This window comes from Neomonachus schauinslandi, chromosome 15 (genome assembly GCF_002201575.2).
Source record: "Neomonachus schauinslandi chromosome 15, ASM220157v2, whole genome shotgun sequence".
Taxonomy (NCBI): domain Eukaryota; kingdom Metazoa; phylum Chordata; class Mammalia; order Carnivora; family Phocidae; genus Neomonachus; species Neomonachus schauinslandi.
The window spans coordinates 30,250,563-30,268,086 of record NC_058417.1 but is presented as its reverse complement, the minus strand read 5'-3'; the positions used below and the strand labels follow the sequence as shown (position 1 = coordinate 30,268,086).

Here is a 17,524-nt window from a genome sequence, read left to right as displayed (position 1 = left end):
CTTGACAAATATTTTTCAAATGCTTGTGTGTTCCAAGCCCTGGGGATATACAGAAGTGAGCCAGAATGGACATTGTTCCTACTCTCAAGGAACTTCTAGTCTGGCAAGAAAAAAGGATCGCTGACTTGTCAGGAGGGGGCTGGTGGGGGGAGGCAGTGTCCAATGTGAGATCTTGAGGAAGATGATGGGGCAGGACTGGGTGGGCCCTTGCTGGGTGGGGTAACCAGATGACCAGATGGCCCCTGTTCCTGAGAATAGAGGAGAAGAGGACAGGAATGTAGTGCCGGATTTGTCAGCCCCCCTCAACAGCCTGCTTCCCCCTCCCCCAACCATTATGTGGTAACAAAGGGAGGCAAGCGGCTTTTCTGGTCCAGGGCAGTCCTCCTTCCATCATCCATTCTTGCCTTCTGCGTTCTCAGCTCCACCCCTCCTCCCAGCTCCCCTCCCACCTGAGATGGTCCCCATTCTACACCTTTCCTAGCTCCCCTGCTTGTATGGACAGGTGAGGCTGGGAAATGAAAACATTTAGAAGTGAGAAGAGCTCTGGGGCGCCTGGGTGGCTCAGTTGGTTAAGCGACTGCCTTCGGCTCAGGTCATGATCCTGGAGTCCCTGGATCGAGTCCCGCATCGGGCTCCCTGCTCGGCAGGGAGTCTGCTTCTCCCTCTGACCCTCCCCCCTCTCATGTGCTCTCTCTCTCATTCTCTCTCTCTCAAATAAATAAATAAAATCTTTAAAAAAAAAAAAAAGTGAGAAGAGCTCTAAGAGATAGAAAAGTTGGTTGTTACCCTGAGGTCAGCTGCTGACTCCCCTGGTCTTAACACCAGTCACACACCTCTAAGTCCAGGGCCTATGCAGTACACCCCCCTTCCCTTCCCTCTACCTTGCCCCCAGCCTCTGCCATCTCTCAGGGGCTTGTTATTATGCGCTCCTTTACCTCCTGGGCTCCTGGTCCCTTGGGTCAGGTTCTGATACCTCCTAAGTCAGCTCCTCTTTTGAATGATCTTGGAAACCACACACCCAAGGAACATGGACTGTGGTAGACTTACCGAGACTCTTGAGGGGGTGTTGGAATTGGGGCTTACATCAAAATAACCAAACAACTGCCATCAGAACTGGAGGCTTCATGGTTGCTAATATGCCCTTAGGTCCTCCTACCTCTGTGGAGGCATTTGACTCTCTTTTCATTCCTCCCAGCTCGCTCCATCCAGCTAGCCTGGCCTCTCCCCCTTTTCTCAAGCACAGACGACAAATCCCACCAATGGCCACAGCACACCTGCCCTGAGCTGACTTATCCAGCTATTCTTTTTTTTTTTATGTTATGTTAATCACCATACATTACATCATTAGTTTTTGATGTAGTGTTCCATGATTCATTGTTTGTGCATAACACCCAGTGCTCCATGCAGAACGTGCCCTCTTTAATACCCATCACCAGGCTAACCCATCCCCCCACCCCCCTCCCCTCTAGAACCCTCAGTTTGTTTTTCAGAGTCCATAGTCTCTCATGGTTCATCTCCCCCTCGATTTTCTCCCCTTCATTCTTCCCCTCCTTCTATCTTCTTTTTTTTTTTCTTATTAACATATATTGCATTATTTGCTTCAGAGGTACAGATCTGTGATTCAACAGTCTTGCACACTTCACAGCGCTCACCATAGCACATACCCTCCCCAGTGTCTATCACCCAGTCACCCATGGGTCCCACCCACCCCCACTCCAGCAACCCTCAGTTTGTTTCCTGAGATTAAGAATTCCTCATATCAGTGAGGTCACAGGATACATGTCTTTCTCTGATTGAGTTATTTCGCTCAGCATAATACCCTCCAGTTCCATCCACGTCATTGCAAAGGGCAAGATTTCTTTTTTTTTTTTTGGATGGCTGCATAATATTCCATCGTATATATATACCACATCTTCTTTATCCATTCATCTGTCGATGGACATCTTGGCTCTTTCCACAGTTTGGCTGTTGTGGACATTGTATCCAGCTATTCTTCAAAGCACAGCCTTCTTCTCTGAAAGAAGGATGCTAGTGCCAGCTATTGGGAAGATCACTTTTTCACTTTGTTACATATTATTATGAAACGTGTAGAAGGCTGGGCGTGCTTTATAAATAAGGAACCGGTTACCAGACTGTGAATGGGGTGAATGGCGGGCAGAAGGTGTCTGCGCACGCGCGCTCTCACACTTTCTGTCTCCGTGCAGGGCACACGTTTGCCGAGGGTAATGGGCGGGTGTGGGGTGCACCACTGACCTTGGGCCTTCCTTGCAGCCTGGGTCCCAACCCATGTGACCTCTTCCAGTGCCAACTGCCCCTCGCAATCCTGGGGGAGGGTAAGCACTGGCCTCAGCCCACGTATTCTGGGTGACCAGTAACTGCTAACTGCCTTAACTGCAAGCATTAGACTCGCTACGATGGAGGGATTTGCTGTTGCAAGTCCTTGAAAAGAAAGGGTTGCAAAACACACCGGGTGGCACCATAGATGAATTGGTAAGGCCTAAAAGAAGACTTGCATTTCTTAGTTTTCCTCAGAAAGTTTTCCTTTCTTTTGGCGGGGGAGCAATGATGAGGGGGACAGGACACGATGCCCATTTAAGTAGTACTCAGGAGAATTAAGGCCTAGAGCAGAGTTAAACAGGAGATTAGGAGTGAATTATTTAAATGCTAGCCACCAATATGAGGATATTGATCAGTGGCAGGTGGAAGTTTGTGTGTGTGTGTGTGTGTGTGTTTTTAATTTCTGTTTTTAATTACCAAGACATACATCAGAAAGAAAAGGTGAAAGATCCTACCTCTCTCCTTGGCGTCCCTCCTCCAATTCCCCTTGTAGAGGCACCACGTTCAATAGCTTGGTATAAATCCTTCTGGGCCTCTTTCTATGAATATACAATATTATGATTTTTTAACCAAAGTGGGACGAAGCCATACATATTTTTCAGCAAATTGCTGTTGTTTCCACCCATGTAGTGGTATATCATGAACATCTTTTTGGTTCCGCTGGGTCATTATTTGTAACAGCTGCAGAGTATCCTTTTGTATGATTCCATCATCATGTAGTTATTAAATCTCCTACCCATTAGTTTCCCCTAGTTCTTTCTATTAGAAACAATGCCACAGTAAAAATTCTGTGCCCGTGTCTGTGTGCACACCCGTGCAGATGGGAGGAGCCTGAGATCCTAGAAGGGGAGTTCTCCATCAGTGGTGGTGCATTTCAACAGTTGATAGATATTGCCAAGTCGCCTTGCAACAATATCGTGTGGACTTCTACCAACAAGCATACGAGCACCCATGGAAGGAAAGGGTTCTTAAAATAACATTTTCATCAAAGAACGCAGAGAGATCTGAAGGTAGTTTAGGGTGTGAAGTGAGCTACTTGCTTTTATGCAGCCTCTGGGGTCCCCTGGTCGGCACGTACTCTGCGGGGCAGAGAGGAAGGAGGGGCGCGCTGTGACAGGTGCGTCCTTGCTGCGGGAGGGCAGCCGCGGCGCACGGGCCGTGGTGTCAGACAGACATGTGCGGACGGTCAGGGAAGGAGACACGAGGTGAGATGCCTGGGTCCCTGGTGCCCGGGCGCCACCCCGAGCCCCTCCGCGGCTGAAATCTAACGTCTTGTTTCTGTCCCCCTGTGACTAATGAGCAGGACGACAAGTACTGGGCCCGGCGCAGGAAGAACAACATGGCAGCTAAGCGCTCCCGCGACGCCCGGCGGCTGAAGGAGAACCAGATCGCAATCCGGGCGTCCTTCCTGGAGAAGGAGAACTCGGCCCTGCGCCAGGAGGTGGCTGACTTGCGGAAGGAGCTGGGCAAATGCAAGAACATACTTGCCAAGTACGAGGCCCGACACGGGCCCCTGTAGGATGGCAGTTTTGTGGGCTGGCTTTCGAATAGATGGACAGTGTGTTTCCCGCCTGATAGCACCACACCCGAAGCAACCTTTCTGACATCAGCACTTTACCAGAGGCATAAACACATCTGACTCACATTCTGGTGTGCGTGTGCGCGTGTGCACGCGCGCGCGTGCTTGTGCACTTGCCATGTTAAGGTAGCCCTCTCATCGTCTTTCAGTTCCGAAAAAGAAAGGTGCCATGTTTTTACTGGACTGCGGGGACCCTCCCCCCCACCATGGGGTCTCCTGCCCCTCCCTCCTTCTCCACTCCTGCCCCTTCCCGCGTCGCTCCCCGGTGGCTCCCGCCTACTCTTCCAGGACCCTCTGCCCGGCTTCACCCAGCAGGGCCCTGGTAAACTAGTAGATCTCAGTTGTCAAGACTACGAGCTCTTGTTTCTGTTTAATCTGTAAGTTACCATGCTAATAAGGTGCACAGAAATCACTTAGCACTACACTGCAGCTCTCTCTCTCTCAGTTATAGGTTGCTTTCCTCATATTTTCCGTTTTGGTGATAATTGTCTTCAAATTTAAAGTGCTGTTTAGATTTATTAGATCCCATATTTACTTACTGCTATCTACTAAGTTTCCTTTTAATTCTACCAACCCCAGATAAGTAAGAGTACTATTCTAGAACACAGAGTGTGTTTTTGCACTGTCTGTACCTAAAGCAATAATCCTATTGTACGCTAGAGCATGCTGCCTGAGTATTACTAGTGGACATAGGATATGTTCCCTAAGAATTTCACTGTCTTTTAAAACACAAAAATTACAGTAATGCATTTGAGCATGCCCAGAACATCCCCAGGACAGGGAACCAGAGGGAAATGCCAGGTCTCAGAACGAGGGGTTAATTTATCAGTGTAGGAGCCAAAAAAAATTGCATCTTGGAACAGCTTTTGACATTGATATGTTTGGTTTTGTTTTCTCCCCTCTCCGGTCCCCCCACCCTCCCACTTTTCTAGTTACCTTTTTCCATATCCCTCTTGATACTCAAAACAATTACTTAAGATTCAGTTTTCCCCATTTTTTTGTAATATATATATTTTTGTGAATTATACCTTGCTGTTTTTAAAAATCATTAATAAGTTAATAAGTTGATGTTTTGTAAGACCCTTTATCCTAGTCGTGTCGTTTTTGAATGCTTCATAAATTAATGATTCTGGAGCTTATGTTTCTTATTTTCTGTTTGCTTTTTGAACGTATGTGCTCTTAGAAAGTGGACTTCTGAAAAATGAATGTAAAAGACACTGGTGTATCTCAGAAGAGGATGGTGTTGTCACAAACTGTGGTCAATCCAATCAATTTAAATGTTTACTATAGACCAAAAGGAGAGATTATTAAATTGTTTAATGTTTATACAGAGTAATTATAGGAAGTTCTTTTTTGTACAGTATTTTTCAGATATAAATACTGACGATGTATTTTGGAAGACATATATTATATATAGCAAAGAGAAAAGGAAAACTATTCCATGTTTTAAAATTATATAGCAAAGATATATATTCATCAATGTTGTACAGAGAAGAAGCGCTTGGGGGTTTTTGAAGTCTTTAATATTTTAAGCCTATCACTGATACATCAGCATGTGTTTTGCTTTAAATTAAAATTTTATGACAGTATCGAAGCTTGGTGTGACAAATCCCGCTCTAAAATATAGAAGGAGCTTTCTCGTTTCCCATTAGGTCTCAGAAAGAAGTCAGTTAACGTCACCCAAAAGCACAAAGTGGATGTTAGTCAAATATTTATTGGATGATACAGTGTTTTTTTAGGAAAAGCATCTGCCACGAAAATGTTCACTTCAAAGTTATGAGTTCCTGGAATGAAATATCACTGCAAGCACCCCAAACAATTCTGTTCTCCTCTGTGGGCACGTGCGTCTTATGCAATATGAGGTTGATATTGGTGTTATGTGTATGGTTTCTAATTTGATAAGTGTTTTGACTTTAAAGATGATTGTTCTTTTGTTTCACAAAGTTGTGTAATGTCAAGAGATTCTGCTGTTATTGCAAAGAAACAATTTGTGCTAGATTAAAACACCCTTTCATCATTGGGATTTTCTAGTCTCCTGCCTCCAGAGTACCTAATTCTTTAATGATCTGGTGGTCTCCTGGTCAGTCCACCCGCAAAGCTTCTGTCATAGTGTCCTAGTCTTGGGAAACCTGACCAGTAGGATATTCCTACTAGGTATTCTTTTTGTCCTGGGCCACAGATGACGGTAGGAAGTGGGAGAGCATTAGAATCGAAATGCATTGTTCAGGTATACAACTAGTGAAATGAGTAAGACCTTTGGCCAAGTTCTGAAGCAGAACTGAATAAGCGGTATTCAGTAAGAGACACAGGTGGACACGCAAAGTTGGCGTTTTTATAGGTAAAAAGACCAATGGCCACGGAATTATTAAGTGGCAGTCATTACTAAAACAAAGACAAGCAGTATCTTTAAGTGGAGAAGCGATGCACCATGGACCGTCCAAGTTCACTGCCGTGTGAAATGGTAGCTGAGAAAACTCTGAGCACTGGTCGTTCTTGGAGTTAGGTGGTTTGTATCAAATGAGGATCGCAAATGTTCTCTGTGGAAGAAATAAAAAAATCATAATAAAACTCATCCTTTAGTGTGCCAGGAGAGGTTTCAGAAAACCTACCTCGTCTTAAAATTTAAGAAACTTTGAGTCTGTACGTGTGCCTTCTGTGTAGGTCATTGTCACCACACACACATGAACACTCATTCCTGGACTCCCTGCTTTCTTTCTAGGGCAATTAGTAAATAAGGCAGTTCTGCCAAATGGCGTGGGAAGTCATGGCCTGATCTGGAATGACTCCGGATCAACCAGGGTCAAATGAGTTCTGCAGACTGCAGCTATTAAAAGTCCTGTTGTCATTTTTCACCTTTTCATCCTAAGTATCTTTCGGAGATTAATTACTTGGCCATTAAAAGTGAATCCAAATCAAATCATGCCAACATCATCTACACACAATTTGGAAGGAGCGGCCCAGGACTTCCTGACAAGGTCATGCTGTCGTTCCTGTGGACTAGACTTGCAGAGGAAGGCGAAAACCCATCAGCCTGGCCTGGCCTGCTGCTCAGGCCCCTTGAGGCTGTAGGGAGGGGTTGCGAGGGCTGTCGTGATCATTTCCTCCTTTTGAGACACTGGCCACCTTCTGACCGTTCAAAACACCCAATGGGCGAGGCTGTGATGGGCCTTTCATCTTCCAGTGCTGACATCCCACAAAGCAGAATGACCGCTGGTTCCTGGAGAGTGCGGAGCGGATTTGTGTGGCTAGGGTGCTGTACTAGATAACGCACAGGTTCCTCCCGTGAATCGTCACCGGTTTTGTGAGGGAACACACAATAATTCTAAGCGTGCATTTAAAAGGTCTTGGGTCTGTTTTAGGAAGAGAAAAAAAGATTTTTGGGGGGAGCGCCTCACCCCACCCCCCTGCCCCCCCCCCCCCGGAGTAAAATGACAGGCATTCCATAACATGCAGGGCTCTGCTTGGTTTTTTTCTGGTAGTTTATCTAATCCCCACCCCCCCGCCATGTTCCTTTTAGGAAAACTCACATTTTAGGAGAGTTAATCAGAGTAATCCCAAAGCAGGCTGGCTTGGCCTGCTTGCCTGAGTGGAGTGCAGAGGCTGGGATTTACCCCGGGGTCAGCAAGCTGCAGGCGATGGGAGACCGTGTATGTGGTAGACCTCTTCTGCTCCCGGGGTGCTAGCTTCATGCCGAGGGCTCCTGGGCCTCCCTGGAAAGGCCACGGTCTCCTTCAGGTTTTCTCTACAATTAATAATGTCATTTTAAAATTGAGCAAAACCTTATCCTAGATCTTGATTGAGCAAAACCTTATCCTAGATCTTGATTGAATTGGACTTGGCAACTGAAATCAGTACATTTTGGAGAGGGCCAAGTGTGTGTAGAGGACTGTGTGTGTGTGTGTGTGCGTGTGTGAATATTTATAGTCAAATCATAACATCTTTAATTTGGGAGCACCTTACCAAACGTAACAATAACCATAACCATTATCCTTTTGGCAACACCACAAATGTTGCATCTGTTAAACGGGTACAAATTCACGTGAGGTCAGTTGAATTGTACACCATGATATTGGTGGTGTTTATGCTGTTAAGTCCAAACCTTTATCTGTCTGTTATTCTTAATGCTTAATAAACTTTGAATTTTTTCCTTTCTTTCATGTATTTTTGTTGACAGTCTACTAGAAATTCGATTCTGTTCCCAATCCTATCACCAAGAGACCATTTACAGAGATTACTTACATTGATGATAAATCATACTACTATGTAATCAGTGATACATTACTATTTATTTATTCAGTACTTCTGTGCCAGGCACTATGATAAACACTTACATGGAATATTTGATTTAATCCCATGTCAACTCTATGAGGTGGGGGCTATTGTTATTCCCATTTTATGGAAGAGAAAAGAGAAGGTTTGGGAGGTGAAGCAACTTTCTAACATTATATGGGTAGAGGTGACAGAAATGAATTCTGGTCCATTGGATGGGCATCATTTAGAGAGCTGCTTCCCCAAAACCAGTCCAAAGATTGGTTGGATGTATGAGAATCGACTGGGAACATATCCCAGGACTACAGATCCAGCAACTCTGAGTCAGTAGGAAGAAAATGAATTGTTTAAGGGCTTCCAGCTAACTCCCATGTTTTGGCCAAGGAGTTGGAAGCAAGGATTTACAGACTTGACCTTAATTTGAGTCCATGACTCTTGGGGGATCCATGCAGAAGCTTCAGAATTTCCATAATTACCAGAAATTGTATGCAACTTTTTGTGTATAAACATATTTTTCTATAGGGGAGAGTCACAGCTTTCCCCACTCCCCCAGGGAACCTGTGATGCAAGATGGAATAAAAACCCCATTTACGGATTTCTAGCAGGGCTGACGCAGTGCGGTGGTGCCCGGCCCTGGCAGCCCGTCAGACTCACCTGGGGAGCTCCACACACTGGCCCTGCGTGGGCTGCAGCCCAGGCCAAGGAGCTCAGCATCTTGGGCAAGAGAGGAGGGGACTCTGTGGTGAGGAGCTCGGTGATTCAAATCTGTCACTTAGCAGGCATATGACCTTGCGCAGCACTAAGCATGTTTTAACCCAAATCTCCTCATCTGTGAAATGAAAGTATAATCTCCACCTCTGAGGGTTGCAAGGATGACTTCATAACAAATGCATAGTATCTGGCCCATAATAGGCCCTCAACAGTATGTGCCATGGGGGCTTGGGGAGGGGAGCGTGGGCCGGGAGCAATTTTCCCAATTCACTCTCTCAGACCATTTGTTCCTTCCAAGAGGACAGAAAACAATTCTCCTGCTCGGAAGAAGGAGCAGGTAGCTGGAGGTGTGGGAACGAGGGAGAGGCTACACAGATGGGGCTTCACATTCTGACATCCCTGAGAGATCACTGCTTTGTACACAGGTCGGTGGGCGACCGTCCACTCCGCGGCATCTTCCCACTTAGATTGAGCAGTTACAAGTGAGGGTTCAGCTCTATTTTTTTTTTTTTAAAGATTTTTATTAGAGAGAGTGCACGCGTGCGTACTAGCGGTGAGGGGCGGGGGAGTAGGGATAGAGGCAGAGGCAGAGGGAGAAGCAGGCTTCCCGCTGAGCAGGGAGCCCAATGCGGGACTTGATCCCAGGGTCCTGGGATCATGACCTGAGCCGAAGGCAGATGCTTAACCGACTGAGCCACCCAGGCGCCCTCTACTTTCATCATCAAACACCTTTGTCCTCTCTCAGGGGAGTAGGCACAATGACCTTAAGATTCTCTTTGGGTGACCAATTTTATATTTGGCATTCACATCTGTTAGGGGAGAGGACTGCTTCCCCATGCCTGGAGAGGCTTTGGCCTCTAACATGGCACATCACCTGTGAATCGATAGGAAGCCCCGTCATTCACAAGTGCCCAGTCCCAGGGCCCATCACATGCTGCCCATGTGGGATGGCTCGTCCATTCATACTTAAAATATAACAAAGTGCCCAACCATCAAGCCCCCCTCTTCAAAGCATTTGAATTAAGTTCCCTCTGAAAATCACTGGCTTAGAAATCTCTTTGGGCATCTTTAGCCAGGAACTGGGTGAGAATTATTGAAATCTTGCCTTTGTAGTCGGGAGATAGCTTCTTGCTAATAAATCAAAAGGACCTTTTAGAGAAGAAAGACCCGAGTGAAGACAGTGGCAAGATTCCTCTGCCTCTCTGGGCTTTGAGTCAGTGAGGACTTGGGTCCAAAGGCCCCTCTCTCTAGCTCCTTTTCATCCTGCAAAGCCTGGCTCAGTGCTAGGAAACAATAGGAAAAGCTGTCAGTCACTGAGTCCTAAACCCTCAACCTGCCACATCTCATTTAATCCTTATGCTATGAAATAAGTAGTATTATTATCCCTGTTTTGCAGATGAAGAACAGGCTCAAGAAAGGAAGTCAGCAGAATTTAAACCCAGGCAGAAAGTGTTTGTGTTCTACACCACTCCACTCCACTCCACTCCACGGTTCCAGTTCAGTGCTCAGCAAAGGCAGAAGGCAGTTGCCGTGGTTGGGACGATGAGCAGGGGCCAGGCGAGCCTGGACTGGAATCCCAGATCCATTACTCACCATCCATGTGACATGGACAATTCACCAAGTCACCCTGAGTTTTATCTGTAAAATGGGCATCACAGTCCTCTTCTTGTAGGGTTGTTACTAGGATTAAGTGAGAACGTGCTCAGAGTGTAATAGGAATTCAACAAATACTTGCTTTTTGTAATAATCATAGTGATTGTTAATAAATATTGCTTGATTTGGGGCACCTGGGTGGCTCAGTTGGTTAAGCGACTGCCTTCGGCTCAGGTCATGATCCTGGAGTCCCTGGATCGAGTCCTGCATCGGGCTCCCTGCTCGGCGGGGAGCCTGCTTCTCCCTCTGACCCTCCCCCCTCTCATGTGCTTGCTCTCTCTCATTCTCTCGCTCTCAAATAAATAAATAAATAAATAAATAAATAAATAAATAAATATTGCTTGATTTGATTTCACAGGTGATGTGCTACAACACAGTCGGACCCTATATTGCGTATTTTAGTGGATGCATTTTCATTCTGGTCATTCGGCCATGTCTTACATTTTTGAAGGGCCTCAAATTAAGATGTTCGATTTGTCACTAAATGAATATATATTCACAGAGATAGAATGATAACTTTTTGAGTAACTTTCTTTGGGAACTTCTTCATCTTTTGAAATATACCCTAAGATTCATAAAACAGAAGTGGCCCTAAGCCTCCATCAACCTCTGATGGTGAGCAGGATGGGTGTGGGAGAGCTCTGCAGGGAAGGGGACGATGGAGCAGGGCGAGGGCGAGGAAAAGCAGGAGTTTGCCAGGAGAAGATGGGGAGGGACTTTCCAAGTAGCAGCACAGAGGCTGAGAGAACAGAACTCTCCTGGGAGTGCCAGGAAATGAGGTATGGCCAGACCATGAATGTCCTTGCACACCACTTTAAGGCCTTTGGACTTTATCCTGATCAGGAGAATGACATAAGCAGTTCCTGTATTAGAAAGATGATCCTGGCAGCTACTCGGAAGATGGATTGCAGGGAATTAGGAAGAGTTGGAGGCTGAGGGAACTTTCTACATTAGTCTCTGAACAAGGCTCTAGGGATGAGATGGATGGATAGATTCAAGAGCTATTTAGGGAGCTGGAATCCATGGGGTTCAGTAGAAGAGTCAAGGACAGCTCGAAGGTTTCATGACATGATCTCAGCTGATCAATGGTTCACAGCCAGGGATGCACAGAAGGATCATCCGGGGGAGCTTGTAAAAATACCTATGCCTGCACCACCCTGAGACTTGCAGAATTCTGCGTGGAAGGCCAGCCTGTCCTCCTTAGGAAGCTCTCCCAGTCTTTTGGTTTTGTTTTTTGTATTTATTTATTTGACAGAGAGAGACACATCGAGAGAGGGAACACAAGCAGGAGTGGGAGAGGGAGAAGCAGGCTTCCCGCGGAGCAGGGAGCCCGATGCGGGGCTCGATCCCAGGACCCTGAGATCATGACCTGAACCAAAGGCAGACGCTTAATGACTGAGCCACCCAGGCGCCCCCAAACCTCTCTCCAGTTTATTCTCCCCTGTGCCCCCTGGTTGAACAACACTGCACTGAGCCTCAAAAGACCCTGAGGGGGATGTGGATCAGAAAGCATAGCTTCCACTTTTCACTTGAAAAAAAAAAAAAAATCACTCTAGAGCTTAAAGAATTCTGAACCCAGACTTTCTGGAGCAGAGCATCCAATTAGAAAACGGGGATGCCAGAATCTGTACTCATGCTTTTTGGACTCCAAGTCATTTACTGTTCCGGATATGCTGATCCTTGCCCATTGGCCCTATACAGTCCCGAGTGTGGCTGACATGCTTGTACTTTATAAGCCCCATAATCCATCCACAGCTGCCTGCACAGGCGGGATATCTAACCTCAGAGAAGCGGCTCCATCAAATCACACTTTGCTGCTCATTTGAATCACCTGGGGGGCTTAAAAAAATCCTAATTCCCAGGTCATACTTCAAACCGATTGTATCAGAATCTGCTGGGAAGGGTGGAATTCAGGCGTCAAGGTTTAAAAAAATCTCTCAGGTGATTCCAACTGCAGCTTGTGGCTCAGTGACCTAAGTTCTTGCTACGCTCAAAGTGTGGGCCATACATCAGCAGCAGCATCACCTGGGAGCCTTTAGAAACGTGGACTGTCGGGTCCCACCCCAGACTTACCAAATCAGAATCGACATTTTAACAACATCTCCAGGTGATGCCTGTGTGTGCTGCAGTTTGCAAAACACTCCTCTAAACGACCCTGGAGGGACTGAATAAATCAGTGGAGGAGGGCATGCAAATGAGTAAAAGTCTTTGCAATCCTACAAAGTCCTTGGGCTTCTCTGATTCCTGCCCTTCTTGATGTTTAATCGTTCAGCCTCCCTTGGATTCAGTGTGATCTCCAGAATTATAAATACTTCCACCACCACCACCACACCTTTTATTGGACTAATTTGAGTAGGCTTCTGTTTCTTGCAACCATGGGTACCACAAGACGCTAGCTTTTTAAAATGTCCTTTGGTTGGAATCAACCAAAGTGCTTTGCAGACTGCTTCGTTAGTATGGCATGAGCACTAGTCATTGCTGGTGGTTTGGTGCAAGGTCTCAGAAGAGTTTCTCCTAAATGCCGTCTTTTTTTTAATTTATTTATTTGAGAGAGAGAGAGAGCATGAGCAGGGGGCGTGGCAGAGGGAGAAGCAGGCTTCCTGCCGAGGAGGGAGCCCGACGCGGGATTCGATTCCAGGACCCCGGGATCATGACCTGAGCCGAAGGCAGATGCTTAACCGACTGAGCCACCCAGGCGCCTCTAAGTGCTGTCTTTTTAGACCAAGCTCACCAGACACGTGAAGCGTTTGCAGGTCAGTCACTATGTTCCTCTCTCAGTTGGGCTTGAGGATGCAGCCTGGAAATAGTACAAGTTTTGGAGCTAAGTCAAACCTGGGTTCAAGCCCTGGCATTCATTTATTCAAGAAACAAATACTCATCGAGCACTCACTACGGAGAAGCCCTTTTTAGCTGGTAACGTTATACTTAGTCTTTCTGAGCCTCGGGGTCATTTAATGCCATCTCAATATTGGTTGCATTGAACACAATAACATATAAAGCACCTAGCAACCTGGAATATTAGATACTCAACAAGTATTAGTTCGTTCCCTCACACTGCCCAACCCCTCCCCCGCCTTCTACCTTGACCTTGCAGGAGATAAATAAGCTCCTGGGAGTGGCCCAGGAGTCATGTCCTCTCTCTGGCCTTTGAAAGTCAAATGAATAACACAACATGCTGAGGCATTTGGCACTCTAATCCCTGAGGTTAGATTTACTTGTAAGGTTTCCACCCTGACATACTACAGGAGAGGGAGTGGATTGAGAAAGGAATCTCGGGGAATTCACATCTACTACCCTTATTTTAAGATGAGGAATCGGACATTTGTTGGTAGAGACTGGAGTCCACCCTAGGTTTGCAAACTTCTGTCTACTGCTTGTGCAATAACATCAGCCTTGCGCCTAAGAACCATATCCCATCCATCTTTAATCGTCACTCAGAGATAAACTGATAGAGTGGAGGAGCATCATGGACTTCCGAACCCCATAATCAGTAATTTGTGAAAGCCTCCCCAAATTTGCATGTGCTTACGTAACCCCAGGATGCTTAGTTTACTCACATGGCTTCAAGTTCTTCTAGATGCAACCCTACCACCCAGATAGATTGCAGCCCCCAAACCACTTCCAGCTAGAAATTCTGAAGCCACGACTGAAAATAAATCCCAGGATGTGAGGAGCCGGTTGCGGACTGTGAGGTTTTCCTGGGGCTTAGTGAAGATGGGCTTCCAGCAGGAGTCCCCAGGGTGCAGCTACAATCCATGTTTCCTTCCTGTCCTGTCCCTCAGGCAGTGTCCGGAGGCTTGAGAGGTGCTCTAGAGGAAGCAAAGACGTCCTCATGAACGTCTCACTGGAGGAGGACACACTCCAGGAAGGGAAAGGACTCCCTCCCACGGGATAAGGATCCCGCCATGCCTGAACACCCTTGCACAGTGGAATGTTCCCTCACCTGTTCTTCACCTCAGTCCTTTCAGCAACCCCGCGAGGTGCTCAGGGTAGAATAAATGAGGAAACTGAGGGCTAGCCAGAGCAAGTCTTGCCCAAATTCAGACAGCAGGGGGGCAATCTGTGCTGCAAAGTATATTTTGACGTCCCTCCATTCCCTCAGGGGGCGTGTGCTGACCTCGGCCCACCGCCTGCGTCTCTTCAGTGCCCTACAAACACACCCCAACTTCCTCAGCTCTAAGTAATGAATTCTGAATAAATAAGAAAATAATAATGCCTCGGCCAGGCGGCTGACTCCCCAGCCTGCACCCTGGTGCTTCTCCAGCTGCCACCTCCGAGATCAAAGGTCACGATTGGTGAGGGAGAAACCAGGAGCCCGCTGATTTTCATCTGACATGGGACTGCCTTTCCTAAAAAGAATCGTCCCCACCTATAGCCTTATTCTCCCCTTCCTATCTCTTCTGCTCATAGCTTTGAAGGCCAGCAAATGAGTGTCCCTTGACAAGGCTCCCAAGACAGCCCAAAGATGCCCCTCCCTGTCCTCCACACCCCCTACTTCCTGTCGGGGCAGGAGGCCTTGTAGAAATCTCTTCACCCTCCTTTCAGCTTCCCCGGCCCCCTGCTGCTTCCCCAGAACTACTGAGGGATGTGGACGCATACCAAAGCCTCATGAAAAGTTACCCTTAAAAGACCAAAGTGCCTTTCTTTCCTCTGAAAGAAGATGAATCTCCAAAATAGAGGAAAAGCAACTTAAAAGCAGAGAGGTGGTGGGGGAGCAGAAAGATGAGCCTTCCCTTGGTCTCACAGTTCTCAGCGGGAAGCCTGGACTGGAGCTATTTGTGCACCAAGACGGCCATGCTCTTCCTACCTTGCCCCTCCCCCTCTCTCCCTCCTGGGTGTGGTAGTGGAGGGGGGGTGTGAGTGGGTGGATGTGGAAGCCAGGCGCGAAAGACCTTAGGAAAATCAAGGGTGGCGATTCAAGGCTCCAGGCAGCTGGACAGGACAGGAGAAGCCCAGACGTCCCAGCCCCCTGACTGTGACTTGCAAACAGCAAGGCTGACTCTCTTAAGCAATCCCCATTCACCAACGTGTCTGTGTGAACAGGAAGCCCTGCTCCCATTGGCAGAAATCCACCCCAAGGCACTTTTAGGATCACACAGTAATGTCTGAGTCAGAGGATGCCTTAGAGATATTTCATCTGGCAAATCCTTTTCATTTTTCAGACAAGAACATTGTCCAGGGAAGGAAAGTGACTTGCTGAATGTCACACACAGCGAAATACAAGTATAGTGACCCCTCCTTCAACAGAGCAAACACCCTGTCTCTCTTTTGCTGTTTTCCATGTGGACCCAAGGGGCAAAGATGATCTGATCCTTGCTTTGCTAATGGAGAAGTGGAGGCATGAAGAGCCTGACTCCCTCAGCGTACTGTCTTACAGGTTTTTAAGTGTCCAAATGCTACCCATTCTTCACGACAACTTGACATGTCACTTTTCCCATGAAATCTCTAGGCTCCTGGTTGGAAGCACCCACTCCCTCCTCTGAACCCCACCCCAGTTCTAACCCAAGCTCTCCATCCACCCATCTCTTGCGATGACTAACTCCCTATGATGATATCTTTGTGCACAACTTAAGATGTCAGCATCTTTCAGGGCAGAGATTAGGTTATGGATTGCAAACAAACCTAATTCTAACAAATTCTTGAATGCATTCCTGTATGTTTTAAAAGATTTTATTTATTTGAGAGAGAAAGCGTGCAAGCACACAGCCACATGTGAACAGGGGAGGGGCAGAGGGAGAGGGAGAGAGAGAGGCAGAGAATCCCAAGCAGACTCCGCTCTGAGCACAGAGCCCCACTCGGGGCTCGATCTCACAACCCTGAGATCATGACCTGACGACGGATGCTTAACCAACTGAGCCACCCATGTGCCCCTGCATTTCTATATTTTTATATTCTTTGTGCAGAGTTAGAAAAAAACCCACAAAGTTTAAAAGAAAAAAAACGATCTGATCTCAGAACACTGTGATTCCATGAAGACTACCTTACCACATTGATCCTTTCCCTAAATGATGCATCCATGGACAGATGCTTACCAAGGGCTGGATGGGAGGCTTCGAGCAGGACGGATTAGCCCTGGATGTAGACAATATGGGGTACATTGTTTGAAGTGATTTTATTTTATTTTTTAGAAGATTTTATTTATTTATTTGAGAGAGAGAGAGCCAGAGAGAAAGAGTACGAGCGGAGGGGAGGGGCCGAGGGAGAAGAGACTCCCCGTGAGTGGGGAGCTGGATGCGGGGCTCGATCCCAGGACCCTGGGGATCATGACCTGAGCTGAAGGCAGACATTTAACCAACTGAGCCACCCAGGTGCCCCTGAGGTGATTTTTAAAATGATAATGTCAATGTTCTCTGTTTTTATGGTAGAAAAATTTTCAGTTTTTACCAAATACAATAGGAATTATGATGGATTTTCTGCTGAAGGTATTTTAGTGGAAATTTTTGACTGTGGAGACTTTGGAACGCTGTTAGATAAATCCTGAAGGGAAACAAAAACGTGGAAAGTACTGCAATTTCTGGAATTTACTGAGAAGTGAGATATTTCATGTATCTCTGCCAAACTTGCCCCGATGAAGCTAGTAAAATTCCTGTTTGTAAAACTGTTACTTTGTGTGATGGGCGCCTGGGTGGCTCAGTTGGTTAAGCGACTGCCTTCGGCTCAGGTCATGATCCTGGAGTCCTGGGATCGAGTCCCGCATCAGGCTTCCTGCTCAGCAGGGAGTCTGCTTCTCCCTCTGACCCTCCTCCCTCTCATGCTGTCTCTCATTCTCTCTCTCTCAAATAAATAAATAAAATCTTTAAAAAAAAAAAAAAACTGTTACTTTGTGTGAAAGAAAGTTTCGGAATTAAAATTGGCCAAAAAAAAAAGGGGGGGGTTGCCTGGGTGGCTCAGTTGGTTAAGCGACCGCCTTCAACTCAGGTCATGATCCTGGAGTCCTGGAATCGAGTCCCGCATCGGGCTCCCTGCTTGGCAGGG

General features: G+C 46.8%; 1 protein-coding gene across 5 annotated transcripts in view; it reads left to right on the top strand.

The window, feature by feature from the left end:
* Positions 1-7,267, top strand: part of HLF (HLF transcription factor, PAR bZIP family member) — an 80,668-nt gene extending 73,401 nt beyond the window's left edge. For 3 of the 5 annotated variants that reach the window (XM_021704226.2, XM_021704224.2, XM_021704222.2), the window contains exon 4: positions 3,638-7,267. In XM_021704226.2, the coding sequence (XP_021559901.1) occupies positions 3,638-3,856 (219 nt within the window). In that variant the 3' untranslated portion in view covers positions 3,857-7,267. The remainder of the gene's footprint in view (positions 1-3,637) is intronic. The other 2 variants (XM_021704225.2, XM_021704223.2) reach the window with 1 other exon arrangement.
* The last annotated feature ends 10,257 nt before the right edge of the window (positions 7,268-17,524 follow it).